At 51.7% G+C, this 21,225-nt stretch overlaps 1 protein-coding gene across 1 annotated transcript in view; it reads right to left on the minus strand.

Moving 5' to 3' along the window:
- The window catches only part of LOC145360397 (paladin-like), a 74,612-nt gene that overhangs the window by 26,086 nt on the left and 27,301 nt on the right, over nucleotides 1-21,225 (minus strand). The window contains exons 12-14 of the mRNA XM_080215594.1: nucleotides 20,100-20,240; nucleotides 18,531-18,602; nucleotides 15,994-16,134 (exon numbers count right to left, since the gene is read on the minus strand). Of these exons, the coding sequence (XP_080071720.1) occupies nucleotides 15,994-16,134; nucleotides 18,531-18,602; nucleotides 20,100-20,240 (354 nt within the window). The remainder of the gene's footprint in view (nucleotides 1-15,993; nucleotides 16,135-18,530; nucleotides 18,603-20,099; nucleotides 20,241-21,225) is intronic.

The following is a 21,225-nucleotide window of genomic DNA, read 5'->3' on the forward strand; positions in this document are numbered from 1 at the left end:
TCCAGGGATGTGTAGGTTAGAGGGATTAGTGGATATAATATATGGGGGTAGGGCCTGGGTGGGATTGTGGACAGTGCAGACTCGATGGGCCAAAGGGCCCTTTCTGCACTGTAGGGTTCTACGATTTTGGAAAATTTTAATTGTTCTCAATCATTCATTACGTTTGTTTTGGGCTCCTCAGCTATGAAGTGAGGCTGGTGAGGATGGGGTTATGACAGCAGAGAAGGCTGAGGGGGGACATGATTGATACGTACAAAATTATCAGGGATAGGGTAGATAGGAAGGAACTTTTCCCCTTAGTAGATTTTGATTTGATTTATTATTGTCACATGCATTGGGATACAGTGAAAAGTATTGTTTCTTGTGCGCTGTACAGACAAAGCATACCGTTCATAGAGTAGGAAAGGAGAGGGTGCAGAACGTAGTTATAGCTGGGGTGTAGAGAAAGATCAACTTAATACGAGGTAGGTCCATTCGAAGGTCTGACAGCAGCAGGGAAGAAGCTGTTCTTGAGTTGGTTGGTACGTGACCTCAGACTTTTGTACCTTTTCCCGATGGAAGAAGGTGGAAGAGAGAACGTCTGGAGTGTGTGGGGTCCTTAATTATGCTGGCTGCTTTTCCAAGGCAGTGGGAAGTGTAGACGGAGTCAATGGATGGGAGGCTGGTTTGAGTGACGGACTGGGTACGAATGGTAAAGGCCATTGCCAATTAGTGGGCTATTTCCCAGGCTAATGGCTGTTGATTGGAACAGACTTGCTCCTTCTGTGTAACCTGTTTGGTCCCGGGGGTAGAAGGCCTGTCTTGCAGGGTCATGCATGTATTTGGGTGTAGGGAATGATGAACAGTTTGTGAATTAGGCCTGAGTACAAAAGTGGTATCTGACCCAAACCCCTCGTTTCCAGTCTTGTGAGTTACTGTAAGATCGTTCCCCTGTATGGGTGGCACGGTGGCAGTGATTAGCACTGCCGCCTCACAGCGCCAGGGACCCGGGTTCGATTCTGGGTCAGTGTGTGTGTGTGTGTGTGTGTGTGTGTGTGTGGAGTTGCACATTCTCCCCGTGACTGCGTGGGCTTCCTCCGGGTGCTCCGGTTTCCTCCCACAGTCCAAAGACATGCAGAAAGAAATTACTAGGATGTTACCAGGACTTGATTCTGAGAGTTATAAGAAGAGGCTGGATAGACTGGGACTTCTTTCTCTGGAGTGTAGGAGGTGATCTTATAGAGATCTATAAAATAATGATGGGCATAGATCAGATAGATAGTCAACATCTTTTCCCAAGGGTAGGGGAATCTAAAACCAGAGGGCACAGGTTTAAGGTGAGAGGGGAGAGATTGTCCAGAGGGGCAATTTTTTCCACACAGAGGATAGTGAGTGTCTGGAACGAGCTGCCAGAGGCAATAGTAGCGGTGGGGACAATTTTGTGTTTTAAAAAGCATCTAGACAGTTATATGGGTAAGATGGGTGTAGAGGGAAATGGGCCAAAGTCAGACAGTTGGAACTAGCAGGATGATTGAAAAAAAGGATGGCGTGGACAAGTTGGGCCGAAGGGCCTGTTTCCATGCTGTACGCCGGTGACTCTATTGCGGGTTAAGCTGATTGGAAATTGACTCTAGTGTCAGGGGAATTAGCAGGGTAAATATTAGGGGTTACGGGGATAGAGTGGGATTGTGGTCGGTGCAGGCTTGATGGGCTGAATGGCCTCTTTCTGTACTGTAGGGATTCTATAATTCTACTGTGTGTGTGACTGAAGCGATTCACACACAAAGCCCGGGCGAGTGAAGTGAGGTGTGTGCCGACTGCACACAACACTGACAGAGAGCCGTGCACTCCCTCTGTGTCCAAAGGGTTAATATCTCTTATATTTTTACCATCTGACAGTTATATTAATATATCAATGTTGAAGAATTCTCTGTAACTGGTTATGAAATATTCGGCGTGTATTAAATGTATTTAATCTTGCTCATGGTTGGTGAACAAGCTCTGTCCCAATCCAGTGGCCCACTGAGACGCAGGAGGGCCACTCTTGCAGCCCACTCACCAGCCCCGGGTTGGCCATCGCTAGGCTATATAAGTGAAAGTTGTTGTTGTCACCGTTACTGGGCTTGGGATGAAAGGAGAGCCTCACCATGGTGGCGTGTCCTATTCGGAAAAGTTGAAGCCACTTCAGAAAGTACACAAGAGAATCTCCAACGCTGCGACAAAGCGTCAACAACTGATCAAACGGGCCACATTCCAATCTACACACGGCTGTGAGCTAGGCTCAATGGTAAAATCCACGCAAGAGAGAGAGACAGTTATCGTCCATTATGTCCAAATTCAGGCTCTTATCACCAAGGATACCATTTCAGCTCACTGAATTTGTCCAGCGCACTGTACATCCTGCCTGGGCCTCTCCTACCCCCCTCTCTCACCCCCCCGCACACCCCCCCCACTCTGCCTGGGCCTCTCATGCCCACCACCCCCCCCACCCTGCCTGGGCCTGGCCTGTCCCCCTTCTGCCTGGGCCTCTCCTACCCACTTCTCCCTGGGCCTCTCCTACCCACTTCTCCCTGGGCCTCTCCTACCCACCTCTCCCTGGGCCTCTCCTACCCACCTCTCCCTGGGCCTCTCATGCCCCCCTCTCCCTGGGCCTCTCATGCCCCCCTCTCCCTGGGCCTGGCCTGCCCCCACCAGCCTGGTTCTCATTAACAGTTTTTATTCTGGGTTTTCAGTTGCTGTAGCTCACATTTATCTAAAGCTGAATGCGGTTGCCGCGGTGCCGTTCAGCTTTGAAGGAATCGGGAAACAGCTGGAGTGAAGTCTGGGATGTGATCATATCATTGAAGTGCTTCAGATCAGCGCTGGGCCTGAATAAACCTCACTGGCTGCTTTGCCGATGCAATGTCAGAGAGTTAAAACCGTGCAGCTGAATTCTGAGGGGTTACTGGAAGTGGATGCAGAGGTAGAGGATTGCCTGAAGCAGACTGATGGAGTCTGATGTTTCACACAGCTTCAGGAAGTGTCTGGTTTTAAACTGATAGGAGTACAGAGAGGCATCTGTGCTCCAGCCCAGCCTGCAGACAGCTCACAGCCCCAGGACCGCTCCTGACAAATCATTACACCCACCTCATCAGTGCCTGACACACACACACACACACACACACACATACTCATCTCACACACAAATAGACACACACACAGTGCCTGACACACACACATACACACCACACTCATCTCACACACAAATAGGCACACACACACACACACTCATTCTCACTCACAGATAGACACACACTGACACACATACTCATCTCACACACAGATAGACACACAGTGACACACATACTCACTCTCACACACAGATAGACACACACATACACACACACACAGTGACACACATACTCATCTCACACACAGGTAGACACACACATACACACACTCTCACACACACACATACTCACTCTCACGCACAGATAGATGCACACACACATAGTCACACACACACATAAACATACTCACACACAGATATTCACACACACTCACACGCACGCACACACACACACACACACACACACACACACACAATGTTGATCTCTGTGCAGTGTATAATTGCAGTTTTTCACAGTTGGGGGTTGGCTGCGATGTAAACACCACGTACACGGTTCGGTGTGGTGAAGTTAGATTTTACTGTGGGTTCCCTGGGTCAACAGAGTTCACCACCCTGGGCCTGATCACCTGGGAGCTCCATATCAAAGAACAAAACAGGCCCTTTGGCCCTACAAGCCCGCGCTGCCCATTTTAACACTCAGTGAGTGCCTCATTCCAATCCTCCTACCTATGACTTTTGTCCACACCTCTTGGACTTCACAATAAAGGGGTGCAAATTTAGAGAATTAGATGTGCGCCAGATTAAGGGAGGTCTAATTTAGGGACAATTTGTTAACACCAATCAGCCTAAAAGCACGTTTTTGGGGTGTGGGAGGAAACCGGAGCACCCGGAGAAAACCCACGCAAGCACGGGGAGAATGCGCAAACTCCAACAGACACCGACCCAAGTTGGAGAATCAGCCTGAACTATTATGCTCCAATCTGCCAGAGTATATATTAATACACTGCTTTTAAAATCATATCTGTTGTCTGTTTTTGGAGCGGGCTCGTGTTCTGTGTGGGCCAGCGGCTGGAAGGGGTTGTCACTCACTCCTGCACTGACTTTCAGGAGTCCACACTCAAGAGCATGTCAAATTGGCAGGGTGTGGGGGCGAGTCTGCACGGACTACAATCCCCCCCAGGTCCTATCCCCGTAACCCCACATATTTACTCTGCTAGTCCTCCTGACTCAAAGGGGCAATTTAGCATGGCCAATCCACCTAACCTGCACATCTTTGGGCTGTGGGAGGAAACCCACGCAGACACGGGGAGAACATGCAGACTCTGCACAGACAGTGACCCGAGGCTGGAACCGAACCTGGGTCCCTGGCGCTGTGAGGCAGCAGTGCTAACCCACTGCGCCACCATCTCAGGATGTCAGTCCACATTTGAGGAACAGATATGAAGACGATCGACTTATCTGGGAATATACACCCACGCCCGGCGATTGCTAAATTCACCCCCGCGACGTTAGGAACTCTCTGGATTTGGGACCTCCCTCGATAGTTAAACAGTTCACTGAGTTCCAGCTGATGTTAATATCCACTGTCCGCCCAACTGTGCCTGATAATGTGCCTCATCTGTGCAACCCAGTGGATGTACTAACCACAGCGCCAGGGACCCGGGTTCGATTCCCGGCTTGGGTCACTGCCTGTGTGGAGTCTGCACATTCTCCCCGTGTCTGCGTGGGTTACCTCCGGGTGCTCCGGTTTCCTACGATAGACTGAAAGATATGCGGGTTGGGCGCATCGATCGGAACAGGCGCTGGAGTGTGGCGACTAGGGGATCTTCACAGTAACTTCATTGCAGTGTTAATGTACGCCTACCTGTGACACTAAGAAATAAACATTGAACCAGTTGAGTTTCTGGTCAGTAGTAACTCCAAGGATGTTGACAGTGGGGGATTCAGTGATGGGAACACCACTGAGTGTCAAGGGGCAATGATTGTGCCTGATGGGTCCCTCACCTACGTAGCCCAGTGTCCAGTGGGTGTCCCATCCAAATCAGTTAGTTTCTAACGTATTCTGACTCAGTACATTAAATAAAACTTCCCAGTAAGTTAAATATGGGCAAACCAGATCGGGTCAGGTTAATTGGCCATGCCCCTTAGTGTCAGGGGGACCAGCAGGGTAAATATGTGGGGTTACGGGGATAGGGCCAGGGTGGGATTATGGCTGGTGCAGGCTCGATGGGCTGAATGGCCTCCTTCTGCACTGTAGGGACTCTATGATCTAGCTTGCCCACATTTAATTTGCTAGAAAAGTAGGTTTAACAGAGTCAGAATGTATTAAAAACTAACTGAAATGGAGCTGAAAAATGGTCATTGAAAAGCTTTATCTCGAAAAGCTGCAAACACAGATAGCTCACTCACTGAAAACCCAGCTATAACTGGAAGCGCGCTTGGGAACAGTGAACTTTGCGCCTATTAAATATTTAATTTTTGTTCCATTAAATCATTTCATCTGCCCAATGTATTATTATAAATATCTTAACGGGTAACAGATTTATTTTTTTCGAATAATTCCTGGAACGCGAGGGTCACTGGCAAGACCAATATTTATTCTCTATCCCAAACTGTCCTCCAGACGGGTGGTGGGATGGGTCTGTTTCTTGAACGCTACAGGGTGAAAGTACGCGCCCCCCCTCTGCCCCTGGGGTAGCCTGTTCCAGGATTTGGGGCCCAGCGGGGATGAGACAACGGATTCCAAGTTGGAATGGTGCGTCCTTCTAGCAAGTTGTGGGGAAGCTTTGCTCCGTCCAAACTGGGGACCTCCTATCGGAATGTGCCGATCAGCTTGGTTCCTGCGCAGTCTTCAAAATGTGCACAATTTTAGCCAGAGCACCGGGGTGGGGGGGGGGGTGGAATTGCATAAATATTCGCCACACCCTGGGTTCTGGGAAAGAGGAAACTGGAGCAGCCAAACTCCCGACCACTATCCAGCTGGAGAATGTCAGTGCTTGGGAGAGTGCACAGAGGGTCCAGCTGCCAGAACCTGCCTCCTCTAACCAGGGGAGCACCAGGTGGGCTGTCCTGCTGGAGACTCAGTGCAGGTTCGAAGGGCTGAATGGCCTCTTTCTGCACTGTAGGGATTCAATAGCCTGGCACCAGGGGAATGGCCACTAGCAAGAGGCACGGAGACTGGGGGGGGAGAAATTGAGGAATGTAATCCAAAGCAATTAACCCCCTCGGTCCAAACAGAAGACTAGAACCATGGAATCCCCACAGTGTAGAAGGAGGCCATTCAGCCCATCAAATCTCTGAAAGAGCCTCTTACCCGGGCCTTTTCCCGTAACCTCGCGCATCCCCATGACCAATCCCCCTAACCTGCAGATCTTTGGATTGTAGGAGGAAACCGGAGCGCCCAGAGGAAACCCACGCAGACATGGGGAGGATGTGCAAACGCCACACAGAGAGTGACCCAAGCCGGGAATCGAAGTCGGGTTCCCGGCGCTGTGAGCGCTAACCAATAATCATAGAATCATAGGATCCCCTACAGTGCAGAATGGGCCATTTGGCCCATCAGGTCTGCTCTGGCTGGTCCGGATATAGCCCAGGTCCTCTCCCCCACTCTGTCCTGCACATTTTACCAGGGTTAATCCATCTAACCTGCACATCTTTGGACACTAAGAAGAATGGAAAATTGTATGGGTCACATTCTTCTCATCTTTTTTTTACAATAAACTATGGTTTGAACTTAAATCAAGCGAATTTAAATGCAGCGTGTTAGAGGCATTAATTAATTGGTGTTGAGCATAGGAAGAGGAGGGCATTGCTGTAGGATTCTGCTTATCATTGAATGAACCTTTGAACAGAGGTAAGGTACCATTAGGCTGTAATGTCTCCTGGAGACAGACTGCGAGTCTCCACGTTGCGATCAACTTTCCATAGCATTTATTATTCATATTAAATATGCTGTCTGGATTATTGCCACCCATATAGATCCTAAACGGAAAGCAGAATGCTTTCCCGTTACCTGCGCCGTAATTCACCAGTTTGTAATCCAATAGAACACCTGATATTCCCAACACGGACACGGATACATTCATCCCTCAGCTCAACTGGAACTTTATCACTGTCTCAACCACTGCACAGTCATCAGCACTTGGCCAGATTCTCTCTTATCTTGGTGCATTTATCCATGAAATATATTTCATCCTTTGGCAGCATGTTCCATCATCCCTCGTGTGCTTTTTTCTTTGCAGAGGAATGTGTTGAAAGATTCTTAACCCAACTCATCCAGTAGACTAAATAAACGTGCCCACTATGTCTATCTCCGCCCCCACATAATATATTTGCCTCATTTGGAACTCTGGGCCAGGATTTTCCAATCCCTCCCGCCATGTTTCATTCATTTTGCTCATGGCAGATCATCGAATTCAATATCCTGATTTCCTTCAACCACCCCCCCCGCCCCCGATATCCCTTGATGCCTTCAGCCCCAATTGCTTCTTGAAATCACACAACTTTTTTAGCCTCAACTACATTCTGTGGGAGTGAATTCCACACATTCCCCACCCTCTGGGTGAAGGAATGTCCTCTCACCTCAGTTCTAAAAGGTTTACCCCTTATCCTCAAACTATGACCCTTAATTCTGGACTTCCCCCACCATCGGGAACATTCAATCCAAATCTATCCTGTTTAACCCTGTTAGAATTTTATACGTTTCTATAAGATCCCCTTTCACTCTTCTAAATTTCAGTAGATGTACATTCATGGAATCCCTATAGTGCAGAAGGAGACCCATTGAGCCCACACCAACAATAATTCCAACCAGGCCCTATCCCCGTGCATTTACCCTGCTAATCCCCCTGACACTAAGGGACAGTTTAGCACGGCCAATCCACCTAACCTGCACATCTTTGGACTGTGGGAGGAAACTGGAGCCCCCGGAGGAAACCCATGCAGATATGGGAAGAATGTGCAAACTCCACACAAACAGTCAACCAAGGCTGGGAATCGAACACAGGTCGCTGGCGCTGTGAGGCTGCAGTGCTAACCGCTGTGCCGCTCCAGCCTTGATCTTATTCAGTGGCGTAGCAGGCTCGATGGGCTGAATGGCCTGCTCCTAGTCCTTCTGTTCTAACATTCAGGTGTGTTGGCATCCCCAGATCCCAGTGTCCTCCTGCATTGGCCAAATCTCTCTAATTTGGCCCCCCCTGGATGGAGCCTGACCCCTTGCCCTCAGTAAGGTGCTGTCCTTCACTGGTTAGCATCTGTACATAATGTAAAAGTGGAAGCAGTCAGTAGGAAACCTTGCCAGCAATGATTGGAAATAAGCTGCCCTCCTGCAGTGGGACTGGAACCCGCACGGCTAATTAATACAAAGAGTGGAACCAGCAGCACTCCCCAGGCCCTGATTAGAGCAAGTATTTCTCAAAGCAGGAGTAAGTCACTGGGCACAAACAGCAAAACACAGCAGGACCAGAGACCGCAATCCTGCTATAACTGCACTGTCATTTGGCACAATGTTAGCAACATGTAAAGTTTATTTAGTAATCACAAGTAGGCTTACATTAACACTGCAATGCAGTTACTGCGAAAATGCCCTGGTCCCCTTATTGAGGGCAAGAGGTCAGGCTCCATCCGGGGGCGGGGCGGGGGGGGGGGCCAAATTAGAGAGATTTGGCCAATGCAGGAGGACACTGGGATCTGGGGATGCCAACACACCTGAATGTTAGAACAGAAGGACTAGGAGCAGGCCATTCAGCCCATCCAGCCTGCTACGCTACTGAATAAGATCAAGGCTGGAGCGGCACAGCGGTTAGCACTGCAGCCTCACAGCGCCAGCGACCTGTGTTCGATTCCCGGCCTTGGTTGACTGTTTGTGTGGAGTTTGCACATTCTCCCAGTGTCTGCATGGGTTTCCTCTGGGGGCTCCAGTTTCCTCCAACAGTCCAAAGATGTGCGGGTTAGGTGGAATGGCCAGGCTAAATTGCCCCTTAGTGTCCCAGGATGCGTAGGTTAGGTGGATTAGTTGGGTAAATATAGCATTACGGGAATGGTGCCTGGGTGGGATTGTTGTCGGTGCAGACTTGATGGGCTGAATGGCCTCCTTCTGCACTGTAGGGGTTCTATGATCTCACATAGCCTTAACTCTACCTCCTTGTCTTTCCTCCAAAGCCATTGATTCCTTTGTCAATGGAGGGAGAATTTAGCACGGACAATCAACCCAACCATCACGTCTTTTGGACTGTGGGAGGAAACTGGAGCACCCGGAGGAAACCCACGCAGACACGGGGAGAATGTGCAAACTCCACACAGGCAGTGACCCAAGCCGGGAACTGAACCTGGGTCCCTGGCGTTGTGAGGCAGCAGTGCTAACCCACTGTGCCACCGTGCTGCCCTGGTTAGCATTAGACAAACTGGGGTTGTTCCCATTGGAGTGAAGGGGGGGGGTCGAGGGGAGATTTGATCGAGGTGTACAAGATGATGACAATTTTAGATAACCGACACAGTGAAAAGCCGTTCCCATTGGCTGTTGGCAGAAGGACTTAAGGGACACGCAGGTTGAAGATTTTGGGCAAGAGGTGGCGAGGTGGGGGGGTGGGGGGGGGAGGGGTGGAGGGTGCTTTATTTGACACAGCGGGTGGTAATGGCCTGGAACTCACTGCCCACCAGGGCGCTGGAAGCAGAGGCGATGAGTGAGGCCATGAGGAAACCGGCGAACTGGATTGGAGATGGGCAGAATGGCCTCCTTCTGCCCCGTAAACAAACTCTGTGTCTCCACCAGTCAGTCAGTCCTGTCACACTACCTCCGGTCCGAGGGTTATGTTTAGACATGAGTCAAGATCGGATCTCACTTTAGGTCCAGCGGAGAGGAGGGTATTTCAATTCATCAGGCCATCCCAAAACTGCATCGGAGCTGGTGGGTTGCTCTATATCCCACGGCAGTCCCTACACATCCCTGACCATTCCCGGCACATCTCCATTTGAGAACGTCATAAGTGATGGGTGTTTCCGTCAGAGAAGGTGGTGTACAGGAGTAAGGTGACTATCCGTGAAGCAGGGTGAGCCATCTGTAGCACACAGACACACACACACACACACACACACACACACACACACACACACACACACACACACACACACACACACACACACACACACACACACACACAAAAACACTTCAGCCCCGAGCGATCAGGGTGGAAATCAGCAGGATCTATAAACCTGAACTGCTTTTTCACTCTCACGCGCACTGATCAACACAACATCAAACTCCGTTTAACAAAGAGTTATTTCCCTATCAATGTGGAACTGAGTGCGAGTGTGGGTCAGGTCAACGCAGACCTGGGTGCATGACTCTGACCAGGAACTGAATTGGCCAAACCATACAGACACAGGATCCGGTCAGAGGCGAGAAATCCTGCAGCGAGTAACTCGCCCCCGTCACTCCCGAAAGCTTGTCCACCATCTATAAGTCAGGAGGGTGCTGGAATCCTCCCCACTTGCCTGGATGGGTGCAGTCCAGCAACACTCAAGAAGCTCGACACCATCCAGGACATAGCAATGTGCGTGATTAGCGCCCCATCCACAAACATCCACTCCCTCCACCACCGACTCTCAGTAGCACCATCTGCAAGATGCAGCAATTCACCAACACTGCTCAGGTAGCACCTTCCAAACCCACACCCAATACCATCTAGAAGGGCAGGGGCAACAGACACAACCGCCTGGAGGTTCCCCTCCAAACCACTCACTATCCTGAGATGGAAATGTATCACCGTTCCTTCGCAGTCACTGGGTCAAAATCCTCAATCTCCCTCTCTAACAGCACTGTGGGTGTACCTACACCTCAGGGACTGCAGCGGTTCAAGAAGGCAGCTCACCACTGCCTTCTCAGGGGGCAACTGGGGATGGGCAATAAATGCTGGCCCAGCCAGTGATACAGACACCCCGTGAGTGAATAAATCAGTGACAGATCCTCCCATCCATTGACTCCGTCTACACTTCCTGCTGCCTCGGGAAAAGCAGCCAGTATAATCGAGGACCCCACCGCACCCCGGACATTCTCTCTTCCACCTTCGGGAAAAAGATACAAAAGTCTGAGAACACGAGTCAACGGACTCGAGAGCAGCTTCTTCCCTGCTGCTGTCAGGCTTTTGAATGGAGCAACCATATAGAATCCTACAGTGCGGGAGGCTATTCAGCCCATCGAGTCTGCGCCAACCACTCAGGCCCTGTCCCCATAATCCCACGCATTTATCCTGCTAGTCTCTGACATTATGGGGCAATTTAGCACGGACAATCCTCCCAACCTGCAGATCTTCTTTGGACTGTGGGAGGAAGCCGGAGCACCCGGAGGAAACCCACGCAGACACAGGGAGAATGTGCCAGGAGTTGAACCTGGGTCCCCGGCACTGTCAGGAACCACTGTACCAGGGCTGATCTTTCCCTACACCCTTGCCGTGACTGTAATACTACATTCTGCACCCTCTCCTCCTCTATGAACGGTATGCTTTGTCTATATAGCATGCAAAAAAAAATACTTTTCACTGTATACTAATACACGTGACAATAATAAATCAAATCAAAATGATTCCATCTGCAGAAGATTGGACTTCCTAAAGCTGTAGAATTGTATATTGAAATATCCACTCCGATTGGTACGTGTGCTGGTTCTAATCGTGGGGATGGGATGGAAACGAGGTCTCAGAGTTTACAGAGATGGAGTTTTATACATTACAGATTTCAAATACAGCGGGAGCTTTGCAGCGATATTACTTTTAGAGGCCGGGGATTTTATACAGAAGTGGTTTTATCGAAACGTGACTCAGAGACGCAGGAGTCGGGATTTTATAATAAAACACGGTGATCCGAAGATCAGGGCCGGAATCCTCCAGCTGTTTCCGCCCCTGCAGCAAGGATGGAGAATTCGGCACTCAGCCAAACCTCCGGTCACTGCAGCGGGACTGGATAATCCTGTCAGCTGGAAAACTCCGGCCTGGGAGTCTTATCGAGTGATTCCCAAATCGCGCAGACTGTATTGTCTCTGGGATTTTCCGGCATTTTCTGTTTCAGATTCCAGCACCTGCAGTTATTTTTTAATCTTTGCTATCCGGTTTAATTAAATCTAAAATTCAATCACTGAAAGCCTCAACTGTCAACTGAAATGCATCATTTCCACAAGGAAAAGGCAGTGAGGGGTTTGCACCAGACAAAGCTTTGACTCCCTGAGGCTGGAGGACACCCAGCCCCCCACAGCGAGAGTGAGAGACAGGGTGAGAGAGAGAAAAAGAGATCACGAAAGAATGCAAGAAAGAGAGAGAGAGATGGACAGAGAGAGGGTGAGAAAGAGAAACAGTGAGTGAGAGCGAGACAGATACACAGACACACAAAGAAACCCTACAGTGCAGGAGGCCATTTGGCCCATCAAATCTGCACCGACAACAATCTCGCCCAGTTCCTATCCCTGCTTAGCTGGGCTGATAATCCCTCTAACCTATCACATTCTGGAACACTAAGGGTTAATTGTACATGTCCAATCAATCTAACCCTGCACATTTTTGGGCTATGGGCGGAAACCGGAGCAAACCCACGCAGGCACGGGGAGAATGTGCAAACTCCACACAGGCAGTGACCTGAGGCTGGAATTGAACCTGGGTTCCTGGTGCTGTGAGGCGGCAGTGCTGACCACTGTGCCACCCGAGACAGAGAGAGACAGACAGACAGAAGAGAGACAGACACAGAGAGAGAGACAGACAGACAGACAGAGAGACAGACAGACAGACAGAGAGAGAGAGACAGACAGAGAGAGAGAGACAGAGAGAGAGAGACAGACAGAGACAGAGAGAGAGAGACAGACAGACAGAGGAGAGACAGACAGAGAGAGAGAGACAGACAGAGAGACAGACAGAGAGAGAGAGACAGACAGAGACAGAGAGAGAGAGAGACAGACAGACAGAGGAGAGACAGACAGAGAAAGAGGGTGTATGAGAAAAAGACAGAGAAAGAGAGAGAGAAAAAGAGAGAGAGGGGGACACAACAAGCCATGAATGAATATAGAATGAGAAGGTGTTAGTGAGCCCTCTACAGGCCCGGCCAGGACTGTTTCCCTGCTGTGTGGCAGTAATAAACAGTCCCTGTGATCAGAAAGGATTCAGCGAGAGAGAGAGAGAGGGAAAGCTCCTCTGTGTCTCAACGTTCCATGGATGTTCTTCTGGGCGGAGGTAATTCACTGGAGGGGTTAGGGACGGTGGTGAGGGGCTGAAGGGCCTCACTGGGCTCTGATGGATCTGTAGTGAAAGAGCCCCTCGGGTAAAGGATATCCTGTGCCGAGGTGGGGAACTGACAGCAGTCCGCAGTGTCGATGGAGCAGCTGCTGTGTGTCGCTGACACAATTCACCCTCAGTTTACAAACTACGTCCTCTCGGCACTCCTTCCCCAACCCCCCCCCTCCCCCACTACCGCACCCCCCCAACCCTCCCCCCCCCACCGCACTCCCCCAACCCCCCCCACCCTCCCCCCCCCCACTGCACCCCCCCCCACCCTCCCCCCCCCACTGCACCCCCCCCACTGCACCCCCCCCCACCCTCCCCCCCCCACTGCACCCCCCCCACCCTCCCCCCCCCACTGCACCCCCCCCACTGCACCCCCCCCACCCTCCCCCCCCCCACTGCACCCCCCCCACCCTCCCCCCCCCCCACTGCACCCCCCCCAACCCTCCCCCCCCCACCGCACCCCCCCACTCCCCACTCACTCCCCCCTCCCCCACGGGAAACAGTGGCTCCCCCAGTTCAGAGACTCGGTGGTAATTAATAAATCCCGTTGTGTATCTTCACCGACCCAGAGAGAGTTCTCAGCCCGAACCTTCCCAGTCACAACGTTCCATCAGCGATTACTGAAATGCACCCACTGAACGCAATCATTGAATCCCTACAGAAGGAGGCCATTCGGCCCATCAAGTCTGCATCGCCCACAATCCCACCCAGACCCTATTCCCATAACCCTGTTAATCCCCCTGACACTAAGGGGCAATTTACCACGGCCAATCCACCTAACCCACACATCTTTGGACTGTGGGAGGAAACCAGAGCACCCGGAGGAAACCCACGCAGACACGGGGAGAATGTACAGACTCCACACAGACAGTGACCCAAGCCGGGAATCGAACTCGGGTCCCTGGTGCTGTGAGGCAGCCGTGCTAACCACTCTGCCATCGTGCTGAATCTGTTGAAATATGATGAATTAGGGAATTTGTTAATGAGATCCCGGAGTATTTCTGAAGGAGATTCAGAGATTCAGCCATGGGGGGGGATCAGTTTTACAGGAGCAGCAACGCAGGAGGAATTGGGCCTTGGTGGAGTGGGAGGGAACGCCACCATCACTCAGTGAAATCAGGCCCCCCCGGTCCAAACTCCATGGGTGGAAGTTTCCAGACACGCCTGCCCTGAGGTTAACAGATGTTTGCCTGGTCTGCCCCCCTCCCCAGAACTGTCAGTCAGGCTCCCTCACCCGTGTAGGCCTTAAAGTCTGAGCTCACACACCGACCGCCTCAAGAACAGCTTCTTCCCTGCTGCCATCAGAGTTTTGAATGGACCCACCTCGCATTAAACTGATCTTTCACTACACCTGATCTATAACGGGTGGCACAGGGGGGTCAGCACTGCTGTCTCACGGCGCCAGGGACCTAGGTTCAATTCCTGGCCTGGGTCACTGTCTGTGCGGAGTCTGCACATTCTCCCCGTGTCTGCGTGGGTTTCCTCCGGGTGCTCCGGTTTCCCCCCACGCTCCAAAAGACCTGCTGGTTAGGGTGCGTTGGCCGTGCTAAATTCCCCCTCAGTGTACCGGAGTGCAGTGACTAGGGGATTTTAAAAGCAACTTCATTGCAGTGTTAATGTAAGCCTGACTTGCGACACTAATAAATAAACTATTAAAATATCGATGATGGATGAAGCTTTTAGTCACCTGGCCCAGTCTCTCTGGGTGGATTGGTGGGCGGTTTTGCCCCCTAACGCTCTGGGAAGCGCCACGGCCCCATTGACCCAAAAACCAAGTGGCAAAGCGATGGGTCACCAAAAATCCCGGTCATTGGGAGGGAGGGAGGGAGGGAGGGAGGGGGGCTTTAATCAGCTTAACTCAAACGTTCAGTGTCAGTGGGCGGAATTCCTGAATTTTCTTTCCTTCTGTTTGTCAATCGGTTTTAGGAAGAGGGGTTCCCCCACCTCCCCCACCCCTCCCTCCCCCACCCCACCCCCCAGCCTCTGTCCACTCTATAGCGACGGTGACGGTGGGTTCTTGCTGTGACCACAGGACCAATACACTGTGAGTGCTCCATCTACCGCGCGTGGAGCGAGTGCTCCATCTACTGGTGACACTCAATAACAAGCTCAATTTTAATTCAGACGTTGAACATTACACGGAATTAGAAATACCAGTGATTAAATGTACTAAAAAGGGCAGCAGTGCAGGGGTTGCTGCAACAATACATTACTTATTTCTTTTCCAAACTTTTCCAGCCCACCCACATTAACCGCAGGGTTAATGTTTATTCACTTGTTGGTCACAAGTAGGCTTACATTAACACTGTAATGAAGTTACTGTGAAAATCCCCACACTCCGGCGCCTGTTTGGGTTACACTGAGGGAGAATTTAGCACGGCCAATGCACCTACTCGTGACACGAATAAATAAACTTCAATTTTTCCTTTTACTCCGATGACCCCGATTTGCGGGGTTTTGCCTGCGATTCACTGGATCCCGTTCTGTCGGCCAGTTCAAGCTCTTCGCTCACCTCTGCCTCGCCGTGCGGTTTACGATGGGCCTTGCGGACACCATTTGCAAGGCCACCCTGAAGCCCAGGCCCATTAGTCTGGGAGTGAAGGCCCCCCCCCCCCGGCGTGCCTGGTGGCTCAGTGAGTCACTCACCTGCCTGTAAGTACAGATGATGATCTCTCTCAGGTGATAGTGCATCGGGGTCATGGTCTCGCTGACCGTGTCCAAAGCCAAGTCCACCTCCTTCTTCATCCTGTGCCCATCGGGCAGCAGCCGAACGATCTGCATCACAATCTGCAGGGAAAGGTGCCCGAGATTAATGCCCGCGCCCAAGCCACGTGGCGTCTCCGCCCGAGTCCCTTACGTCAACAACAACCCCAACGTGGGTGACAAGCGCCGTCAACGAACAGGGTCCCCAGTGCCCAAGTTCCCGCCACCTTCAACCCGGGAAACGCCTGTGAGGCTTCATCTGGCCACCACTGAGCAACTAGGCCCCGTTACGGTGGCAACGGTGGCATCCCTCAAGAGCCTGGCTACCCAGGCGAGACTTTTCGGAGTTTCTTTTCTCCTTTATTCTGACGGTGGGGGGGTGGGTGTTGCTGGCAAGGCCAGCGTTTGTTGCCCGTCCCTAATTGCCCCTTGAACCGAGTGCTCGGCCGTTTCGGAGAGTCACCCACATCGCCGTGGCTCTGGGGGTCACAGGTAGGCCAGACCGGGTCAGGACGGCAGATTTCCTTCCCCAAAGTGAACCAGGTGGGTTTGTTTTTTTTTTAAACAACAATTGGTGAAAGTTTATGAATTTGAGACAGAGACGAGGAGGAATTTCTTCTCTCAGAGGGTAGTGAATCTGTGGAATTCTTTCCCACAGAGGGCTGCAGAGACCGGGTCATTATGTTCAAGGCTGAGATAGGCAGATTTTTAATCAGTAAAGGAATCGAGGGTTATGGGGATAAGATGGGAAAGCGGAGTTGAGGATTATCCCACCAGGTCAGTCATGATCTCATTGAATGGCAGCGCTCACTCGATGGGCCGAGTGGTCTACTTCTGCTCCTATATCTCATGATCTTTGATAGATTTCTGAAGACTACAGGTGGCACGGTGGTTAGCACTGCTGCCTCACGTCGCCAGGGACCTGGGTTCGATTCCCAGCTTGGGTCACTTGTCTGTGCGGAGTCTGCACATTCTCCCCGTATCTGCGTGGGTTTCCTTCCAGTGCTCCGGTTTCCTCCCACAGTCCGAAGATGTGCGGGCCCACGCTAAATTGCCCCTTAATGCCCCGGGGAGTAGGGGGGTAACTATATGGGGTTACAGAGATAGGGCCTGGGTGGGATTGTGGTTGGAGCAGACTCGATGGGCTGAATGGCCTCCTGCACTGTAGGGATTCTGTGATTAAGGGGTGAGTGTGGGAGTTTGGCATTGAGTTAGAGAATGACCTCATCAACAGACTTGATGGGCCGAATGGTCTTCCTTCCACTCCTATGTCTCATTGTCACCAACACTGGGAGTAGTTTTACATTCTGGATTTTATTGATTGAATTTAACTCCCACCGTGGTGGGATTTGAACCGATTCTGCCCGGATTACTAGTCCAGTGACATTCCCACAGTCTCCCCTGGGATCCTCTACCAAGCTGGCTCTTTATTGGGTGGGGACCTGCTCATGATCCTCAGGGGAGTGCGTGAAGGCTTTCTGACCAAACCAAACACAGGGACAAAGCCCAAAAGGCAACCCCCAGGAACAGGAGAAAACATAAAGGAAACTCAAACCATCGAACCAAAATGTGATTACAGTGAGTTTACCAAGTCATGTCGCAGCTTTATAGAACCTTAGTCAGGCCGCACTTGGAATATAGTGTCCAATTCTGGTCACCACACTACCAGAAGGATGTGGCGGCTTTGGAGAGGGTACAGAAAAGATTTACCAGGATGTTGCCCTGGTATGGAGAGCATTAGCTGTGAGGAGAGATTGGAGAAACTTGGTTTGTTCTCACTGGAATGATGGAGGTTAAGGGGAGACCTGATAGAAATCTACAAGATTATGAGGGGCATGGACAGGGTGGATAGTCAGAAGCTTATTCCCAGGGTGGAAGAGTCAATTACTAGGGGGGGGGGGGGCACAGGTTTAAGGTGAGAGGGGCAAGGTTTAAAGGAGATGTACGAGGCAAGTTTTTTTACACAGAGGGTGGTGGGTGCCTGGAACTCGCTGCCGGGGGAGGTAATGGAAGCGGATACGGTAGTGAGTTTTAAGGGGCATCTTGACAAGTACGTGAATAGGATAGGAATAGAGGGATATGGTCCCCGGAAGGGTAGGGGGGGGGTTTTAGTTCAGTCGGGGCAGCACGGCCGGTGCAGGTGGGCCGAAGGGCCTGTTCCCGTGCTGGAATTTTCTTTGTAATAATCCACCTTAGCCCCATCGGGCACGGGGAGGACCAGCACTCCGCAGGTCACAGAGACGCAGCACAGGGCCCGGAGATCGAGAGGGATAGAGCTGGAGTAAAGGCCACGTCGCGGGGGTGGGGGGGGGGGGGGGGATAAGGGGACATTCAGGGACCAAGGCTTGGCGGGGGGTTCGGGGGGGGGGGGATCTTCCGGGTGCGCACCAAGGCTGGGTTTGTGTGAGCGAGTCGCGGCGAGAGTCCCGGCAAATCACAGTCCCCCCCCCACCCCCACCCCCACCCCCACCCCCACGTACCTCAAACTCTCCCTTTGTGTACTTGGCGTCCGGAACGCTCACCAGCTCATCCTCGCTGGATTCAGGAATACCCTGGAAAGAGAACCGGGAATGTTAGGGTGGGATCAGGGCTGAGAGCGGAGCAGGAGGAACTTCCCAGAAAGATGGCCTTCCTCAAATCACTGAAACTCCTTTCATTCCCCCCTCCCCTCCCCTCCCCTCCATCCGAAAACACCGACGGACGCGTCAAGGTGCTTCCACCAACTGGCCTCCAGCACTCCCATGATGCTCCTTGGGGTGAGCCAGCTATTGGACCATGGTGTGCATCACAGCACCGTTACCCGGTATCTGCGCCGTTCGGGTTCACGGCCAGACGTTCACTGAAGCAGACCCAGCCGATAGTTCTCTCACCCGTGGTGAGGCCACTGAGGGGAGATCTAAAGCCCCCCCCGCCCAGCTACCCACCCCCCTGCGCTCCACTCCATGGTGTTCTGCTCAGAGGTAAACCCATAATCACCCTGATCCGTCTTGGGATCAAGGAATCCCAGCAGTGCACAAGAGGCCATTCGGGCCGTCGTGTCTGCATCAACCCTCTGACAGAGTGTTTTACCCAGGCCCTGTCCTCCATCCTATCCCTGTAAACCCCATACATTCCCCATGGCCAATCCACCAAACCTACACATCTTTGGACACTAAAGGGGCAATTTTAGCACGGCCAAACCAGCTAACCTGCACATCCTTGGACTGCGGGAGGAAACCGGAGCACCCGGAGGAAACCCACGCAGACACGGGGAGAATGTGTAAACTCTGCACAGACAGTGACCCGAGGAATCGAACCCAGGTCCCTGGCGCTGTGAGGCAGCAGCGCTAATCACTGTGCCACCCCTTGATGGCGCTTGGTTTGCTATCATCCCCCACCCTCGGGGGCAGTTCGGGGAGGCAGGTCCCGGGCCTACCTCAGCCAAAATAAAGCCGCGTTGTTAATGTTATTCAGATCCAGGCCCGAGCCAGCTGCCCAGCTGAGCCAAACAGCTTTATTCATTCATTTCAGAAAGTGAGCATCGTTGAGGGGCCGGATCTCGCAGTCTGTCCCTAACTGCCCTCCTGAACGGTCATTTCAGAGGCTGAAATGTGGCTCTGGAGTCACATGTAGGCCAGACCAGGTAAGGATGGCAGATTTCCTCCCCTAAGGGGGCATTAGTGGCCCAGATGGGTTTTTCCAACCACGATCCCAATTACTGAGACCAGCTTTCCAATTCCTGCTATTTTATTAATTGAATTTTAATTCCACCAGTTGCCATGCCATCAGGTATCGTCACGGGCAGGACGGGAACATCTCACCCAGGAACTTGTACCTCCGAACGCTCCAATCCTTCAAAGGCCAAGAACATGCTTGAAGCCATCAATCTTTGCCAACTAAAAGTTGTTCAAAATAAAGCTATCCCCTCCTGAAATCTGAACCAGCGACGTTCTAGAACTCTCCGCCAGCCAGTGTTAAGGGTAACGGGAAAAATAAACCGCTCTTCCCGGTTAAAGCGAACGAGTGGGAGATGCCACCAAACCTCAGCAGGAGCTGAGACAGACACCCACCTTGAAGTGCCAGAATACCAGGACGGAGATCACCATGGCCGTGGCGGTTCTTCCCTTCCCGTTGTGACAGTTAAAGACGATGGCCGGGTGGGCCTCCTCAGCGAGAATCATCTTCATGGCTTCCATTAACTTGTCAAAATCCTCGAGGGGAGAACGAAGCGACAGTGATAAATATTCCAGCCTCAATCTCACTCCCAGATCCTCGAGAAACACTCATCTTTCTGGCTTGAATATCATCCCCGCTCCTCCTGCCTCTTCCCTCTCACACCCCGTGAAACGGCCCTGGGGCCCAATGTATCCCTCCGCCTAATAGTTCCAATGTATCCCTCCGCCTAATGGTTCCAATGTATCCCTCCGCCTAATGGTTCCAATGTATCCCTCCGCCTAATGGTTCCAATGTATCCCTCCGCCTATTGGTTGCACTGTATCCCTCCGCCTAATAGTTCCAATGTATCCCTCCGCCTAATAGTTCCAATGTATCCCTCCGCCTATTGGTTGCACTGTATCCCTCCGCCTAATGGTTCCAATGTATCCCTCCGCCTAATGGTTCCAATGTATCCCTCCGCCTAATGGTTCCAATGTATCCCTCCGCCTAATGGTTCCAATGTATCCCTCCGCCTAATGGTTCCAATGTATCCCTCCGCCTAATGGTTCCAATGTATCCCTCCGCCTATTGGTTGCACTGTATCCCTCCGCCTAATAGTTCCAATGTATCCCTCCGCCTAATAGTTCCAATGTATCCCTCCGCCTATTGGTTGCACTGTATCCCTCCGCCTAATGGTTGCACTGTATCCCTCCGCCTAATGGTTCCAATGTATCCCTCCGCCTAATGGTTCCAATGTATCCCTCCGCCTAATGGTTCCAATGTATCCCTCCGCCTAATGGTTCCAATGTATCCCTCCGCCTAATGGTTCCAATGTATCCCTCCGCCTAATGGTTCCAATGTATCCCTCCGCCTAATGGTTCCAATGTATCCCTCCGCCTAATGGTTCCAATGTATCCCTCCGCCTAATGGTTCCAATGTATCCCTCCGCCTAATGGTTCCAATGTATCCCTCCGCCTAATGGTTCCAATGTATCCCTCCGCCTAATGGTTCCAATGTATCCCTCCGCCTAATGGTTCCAAT

Source organism: Carcharhinus amblyrhynchos, chromosome 31 (assembly GCF_965287045.1).
Source record: "Carcharhinus amblyrhynchos chromosome 31, sCarAmb.v2.hapA, whole genome shotgun sequence".
NCBI lineage: Eukaryota > Metazoa > Chordata > Chondrichthyes > Carcharhiniformes > Carcharhinidae > Carcharhinus > Carcharhinus amblyrhynchos.